We start from the raw sequence: 5,928 nt of genomic DNA on the forward strand, positions 1-5,928 counted from the left end.
CCAAGCTATTGGTCAACCCACTCCACCTGCTGGGAGTGATTCTGCCCACTCGGGGGGTTTCTTAAGACTGCCAGCATCACCACCACCACCAACCTCTGCTGCTACTGTTGAAGGTGGTGAGGCCAGCTCGCAGCCAAGCAGCTCTGGTGCTAGCAATGAAAATTTCAGTCGAGTCATTGCCTTGGTTCGACATTTCATACGCAGCCGGGAGCTCCTCTAGTAGAGTGGGCAGGAGGTGGACATGCATTTGGCCAAGCAGATAGTGCTTTCCCTAGAGTTTTCCACCCAGCACCGCAAGCAACTGGTCCTGGAGAAGAGGATCAAGGAGCTTGAGCACGACAAAGAGTCACTGCAGAGTGACTTTGAGGCTGCCCAAGGGTCCGTAGACCTGATGAGGGATATGGTGGAAAAATCCAGGAAAGAGTACCTATCGCAGGTCCAAGAGACCATCAAGACTGAGATTTTGATGGGGCAAGTTGTCAACACTCTGGACAGCGAAGTGTGGAGCTGAGGAGCAAGGTAATCAACTTGGAGGCAGAGACTTCCTCCCTACGCCAACTGAACTCACAACTAGCGGGGGATCTAAAGTCTACCAAGGAGGAGGCCACTGATGGAGGGAAGAAACTTGAGGAGGCAGTGAACGAGCTTTATGCGGTGAAGGTCGAGCTTGCCGAAACAAAGGGCAAACTGGGAGAAGCTGCCTCTTCCATTGCTTCCCTCACCACTGAGAAGAACGCCTTGGAGACTTCAAAGCAAAAGCTCGAAGCTGAGAACGCCGAACTTATGAACGTGGGTGCTGACGCCCTTGCTGATGGGTTCGAGTTGGCATTCGAGCAGATTCGTTGCGTTCTTCCAGACTTGGACCTTACGCAGTTCAGCATCTACCACGAAGTGGTAGATGGCAAGCTCATTCCTCCTTCTTGAGTTTTCTTCTTGTAATTTCATATTTCTGCACAATTCTTGTACTTGAAACTTGTATAGACCTTGGTGTGAATATATACTTGCTTCAGCTATATGTTTCTTCTCTCGTATCTTCTTAAGCTTCATCTTTCTTTTTGCACACGACTAACTGTTAACTAGCTTAGGTTTAGCGCGATTTGTACTCTTTGATCTTGGCCTCTACCTTGATCACGACTAACAACTCCCTTAGCTTTGTCTTTAACAGTTCTTATGCATAGCTTCGTACTAGATGATTGACTAGGCATAGTCTGACTGTTTTGGCTTGTTGTGTAAGAACTTGTTTGGAAAAGCTTCCTCCGACAAGGCACTACGCACTAGCATATCCACCAACAACTCATCAGTCATCGTTCTTCGGTCTTCACCTTGCTTCTCTGTCGCTCTAGCGCTAAGTGCATAGTGGACTTTGACATCGATCGTCAGAGGTGATGCCTTGTTTTGGGGGAAGAAGAGTGTTTCTCGATAGCCCCTCTTATCTTCCCCCAAGGTCATCAACCTTGGGCGGATCGGGTCGTTCTTTCCCTTCCTCACTCCTGGGGTGAGAAGGGTTTAAACTAAGAGCTTTACTGGGCCAATATTGGTATATGCCAAGTGGGTAAGGACGTTTGTCGAAATCCTTCCTTTCCCTCTCTTGGTCTTACTAGCACCCCTGGCTTTTCGAACCCTAGTCGCCTGCACTCACGCCTGGGGTGAGGAGGACTTAGGTTAGCGCCCATACTCGCGCCTAGGGCGAATAAGGCCTAACCGATCACCTGCACTCGCACCTGGGGCGAGGAGGATTTTAACTTGAAAACTCTCGCACACTTGATATGCTGATAATCTTTTCATTGGGTGGCCTCGTTAAAAACCCTCCTTAGGGAAAAGAGTGCCCCCTTATCTGTTCAACTGTTTTCAGTATATACACTGAGTGTGTCTTTAGCGCGAGAACGCAACTACTTTACAACTTAACTGAAATAAAATTTCAAGTGGGTGGCGTTCCACGTTCTGGGGATTGCTCCTCCCTCCAGAGTTTCCAGCCGATAAGCTCCATTCTCCAACGCCTCAACCACTCTGTATGGACCTGTCCACTTTGGAGACAACTTGTTTTCCATCTCATTCTGATGCGTCTTTCTCATCACCAGATCACCTTCCTGGAAACGCCTGAGCCTCACCTTGGAGTTGTGCCTCCGTTCTACTCTTCTCTTGACGGCTTCAGCACTAACTCTGGCTTCTTCTCGCACTTCGTCCCATAGGTCGAGATTCACCTTTCGCTCTTCGTTGGATTCTTCGGCAATGAAATTCAAAAACCTGGGGGAGCTCTCCTGTATCTCCACGGGAATCATGGCATTTGTCCCGTAGACAAGGCTAAAGGGTGTCTCATGGGTGCTGGACTGTGGGGTGGTATGGTAGGACCATACGATTCTGGGGACCTCCTCTGCCCATTTTCCTTTAGCTTTCTCTAGTCTTCGCTTCAGCCCCCTGAGCAGCACTCGGTTGGCTGACTCCACCTGCCCATTGGTTCGTGGGTGTTCCACCGAGGCGAAAACCTGTTGTATCTTTAACTCCTCGCACATCTTCCTTAGTTGATGACTTGTGAACTGGGTGCCATTGTCGGAGACCAGCCTCTTGGGTACTCCGAAACGACAGACAATGTTCTTCCAGACAAAGTGCTCGACTTTCTGTGCGGTGATGTGCGCGACTGGTTCTGCCTCCACCCACTTGGTGAAGTACTCGATGGCCACGATGAGGAACTTCATCTGCCTTATCGCCAGGGGAAAAGGTCCTAGGATGTCGATTCCCCATGTGTGAAATGGCCACGGGCTATGGATGGACTTCAACTCCTCGGGAGGTGTCTTATGCCAATCTGCGTGAAGTTGACACTGTTTGCAACGCTGAGCATACCTCACGCAGTCTTCCTTCAGCGTTGGCCAGTAGTACCCTGCGCGGAGGATCCTACTTGCCAAAGCGCGACCACCTACATGACTTCCGCATACCCCCTCGTGTAGCTCTGACATAAGTCTAGTGCATTGCTCGCCATACACGCAGATCTGCACAGGATGAGAAAACCCAAATCTAAACAGGTTTCCATCAATCAAAGTAAACTTACTCGAGCTCCTCTTTATTCTTTTTGCCTCTGTCGGGTCAAGTGGGAGTACACCATCTTCTAAGTACAACTGGTACGGTGTTATCCACGTGTCGGGCTCTCTACTAGCGCAGACTTCCATCGCCTCGTCGGTCTTTGCCGGTCTCGCTCTAACCCTCGGCGCTTTCAACGTCTCTTGAGTCAGCGAACGATGACCAATCGCCAGACGCTCCATCGATTTGTACACTTGAAGTACCTGGTTGTCTGACACGAACGCTCGCGGTACCTTCAAGGTCTCCTGAATGACGGTCCTCTGTTTTCCCCCTTGCCTAAGCTGGCCAGCTTGGCAAGCAGGCCTGCTCTGGCATTTTGCTCTCTCGGCACATGAACTAGTTCAAACTCGGTGAAGGACGTCTTCAGGAGCTGTACGTATTCCAGGTAAGCTGCCATCTGGGGATCTTTCGCCTGGAACTCCCCTGTAACTTGCCCGGTGATTAGCAAAGAGTCACTCTTAGCAACCAGACTTCTTGCTCCCATTTCTCTTGCTAGCAACATTCCTGCGATCAGGGCTTCATACTTCGCCTGATTGTTGCTAGCCTTGAAGGCAAAGCGGAGAGACTGCTCGATCAGCACTCCGTTCGGGCCTTCCAAAATGACCCCAGCGCCGCTCCCCTGCTGATTGGAAGAGCCATCCACTGATAATACCCATCGGAAGTCTAAACCTTCTGAAGGTGTCGCGACCGACGACAGCTCGACCACAAAGTCGGCGAACACCTGTCCCTTTATCGGTCCTCGGGGCTCGTACGGAATGTCGAACTCTGACAATTCCACCGCCCACTTGACCATCCTTCCCGCTACGTCTGGTTTTATTAGCACCTTTTGGATGGGCAAATCTGTCATTACCACTACTGTGAAGCTGTGGAAATAATGTATGAGTCTTCTTGCTGAAAATACCACCGTCAGGGCAGCCTTCTTGAGGGCTTGGTACCTTGTTTCAGGGCCTTGCAATACCTTACTCACAAGGACACAAGCTTCTGAACCTGATCTTGCTCTTGTACCAGGACTGAACTGACTGCTCTCTCCGTCACAGCAAAGTATAGACGAAGAGGGGTGCCCACTTGTGGTTTACGCAAGACCGGTGGGCTTGCCAGGTACTCCTTCAACTTGATGAAGGCCTCCTCGCACTCCTGTGTCCAAAGGAATCTGCTGTTGCGCTTAAGACACTGGAAGTACGGATGACCTTTCTCCCCTCCAGCGGACATAAACTGGGATAATGCTGCCAACCGACCGGTGAGTTGCTGCACCTCCTTCACCATCGTTAGACTCCTCATCGCCACGATTGCTGCGCACTTCTCTGGATTAGCTTCGATTCCACGCTCTGTCAGAAGGAAACCCAAGAACTTCCCAGCCTCCACGCCAAAAATACATTTCTCAGGGTTGAGCTTCAACCTGTACTTGGCGATGGTGGTGAATAATTCCTCCAGATCGGCCACATGATGCTCCTTCTCTTGGGATGTGACCACCATGTCATCTACATATGCATGCATGTTCCTTCCAATCATGGGCGAGAGCACCCTATCCATAAGTCGCTGGTAGGTAGCCCCCGCATTCTTCATCCCGAACGGCATTACCTTGTAGCAGTAGCAAGACCGTTCGGTCATGAATGCGGTCTTGCATTCATCCCTGGGGTGCATTCTGATCTGGTTGTATCCTGAGAATGCATCCAAGAAACTGAGTAGCTTCCCCCCTGATGCGCTATCCACCAGAGCGTCTATACTGGGTAGAGGGTAGGAATCTTTGGGGCATGCCTTGTTGAGGTCAGTGAAGTCCACGCACATCCTCCACTTGCCGTTTGGCTTCTGAACCAGTACCACGTTCGCTAGCCACTCTGGGTACTGCATCTCCCTGATGTGCCCTGCGGCAAGGAGCTTTTGCGCTTCGTCGTGGATCACTTTCCTATTCTCTTCGTTGAATTTCCTTCGCCTCTGACGCACAGGTCGAACTTTAGGGTCCATCGACAGCCGATGGCAAAGGAAGTCAGGGTCGATTCCTGGCATGTCAGATGCTGACCACGCGAACGCGCCCATGTGCTTCTCGATCACCCCGACGATCAGCCCTCGTTCTTCTTCGTCGAGCGATCCTCCCAACTTGAACCTTTTCCCCCTTATATCTACTTCTACCCACCCCTCAGCTGGGTGGGGTCTTCTCTCGCTGGCGATGACCGCCCTCGCGATCCCTGACTCACGAGGAGTGATCATGCCCTCCTCCTCTGCTTCCACCTGAGCTACCTGGGAGCCCCCCAGCGTAGCAGCCTCCATCTCCTGATCGCCATGCGTTCCCCTAACCACCGATCGCTCTTCGAGCACACCTGGTGGTGGTGTTGAGGTGACATGGCATATGCTCCTTTTCTGCCTGAGGCTGTTCACATAACAGCGTCTAGCCTCAGCCTGATCTGACTTGATGGTTATTACGGTCCCCTCCATCGACGGCAGCTTCAGCTTTATGTGCCTCGTCGATGGCACAACACCCAACCTATTGAGTGTTGGCCTTCCTAACAAGACGTTGTACGCAGAAGGGGCGTTCACCACCAAGTACCTTATCTTTTCGGTGCGGGCTGTTGTTCCATCGGTGAGCGTCGTCCTCAGCTCAATGTACCCCCGCACCTCTACCTGATCCTCTGCAAAGCCGTAAAGACACCCGGTATACGGTCTTAGTTGATCGGGGGACAACTGCAACTTGTTGAACGTCGGCTAGAACATGACGTCCGCCGAGCTCCCTTGGTCTACGAGCACTCTGTGCACTCGCCTTCCTGCTATGATGAGGGAGATGACCATAGGATCGTTGTCGTGCGGTACAACGTCCCGTAGATCAGCTTTCTTGAAAGTGATATCTAACTCGGGGAAATGGCC

The 5,928-nt window shown here is 51.5% G+C and overlaps 1 protein-coding gene across 1 annotated transcript; it reads left to right on the forward strand.

Annotated features, from left to right (window-relative positions):
* Nucleotides 1-241: 241 nt before the first annotated feature.
* LOC137815904 (filament-like plant protein 1) lies at nucleotides 242-924 on the forward strand. Its single transcript, XM_068619011.1, has 2 exons — nucleotides 242-436; nucleotides 496-924. Exons 1-2 carry the CDS (start codon nucleotides 242-244, stop codon nucleotides 922-924), a joined length of 624 nt encoding a protein of 207 aa, XP_068475112.1.
* The last annotated feature ends 5,004 nt before the right edge of the window (nucleotides 925-5,928 follow it).

The sequence above is a fragment of the Phaseolus vulgaris genome, chromosome 10 (genome assembly GCF_000499845.2).
Source record: "Phaseolus vulgaris cultivar G19833 chromosome 10, P. vulgaris v2.0, whole genome shotgun sequence".
Taxonomy (NCBI): Eukaryota; Viridiplantae; Streptophyta; class Magnoliopsida; order Fabales; family Fabaceae; genus Phaseolus; species Phaseolus vulgaris.

Coding starts and splice junctions, on each gene's coding strand:
- LOC137815904 (XM_068619011.1), top strand. CDS start 242: ATGCATTTGGCCAAGCAGATAGTGCTTTCCCTAGAGTTTTCCACCCAG. Junction 437..495: donor GGAAAGAGTACCTATCGCAG/GTCCAAGAGACC, acceptor CACTCTGGACAG/CGAAGTGTGGAGCTGAGGAG.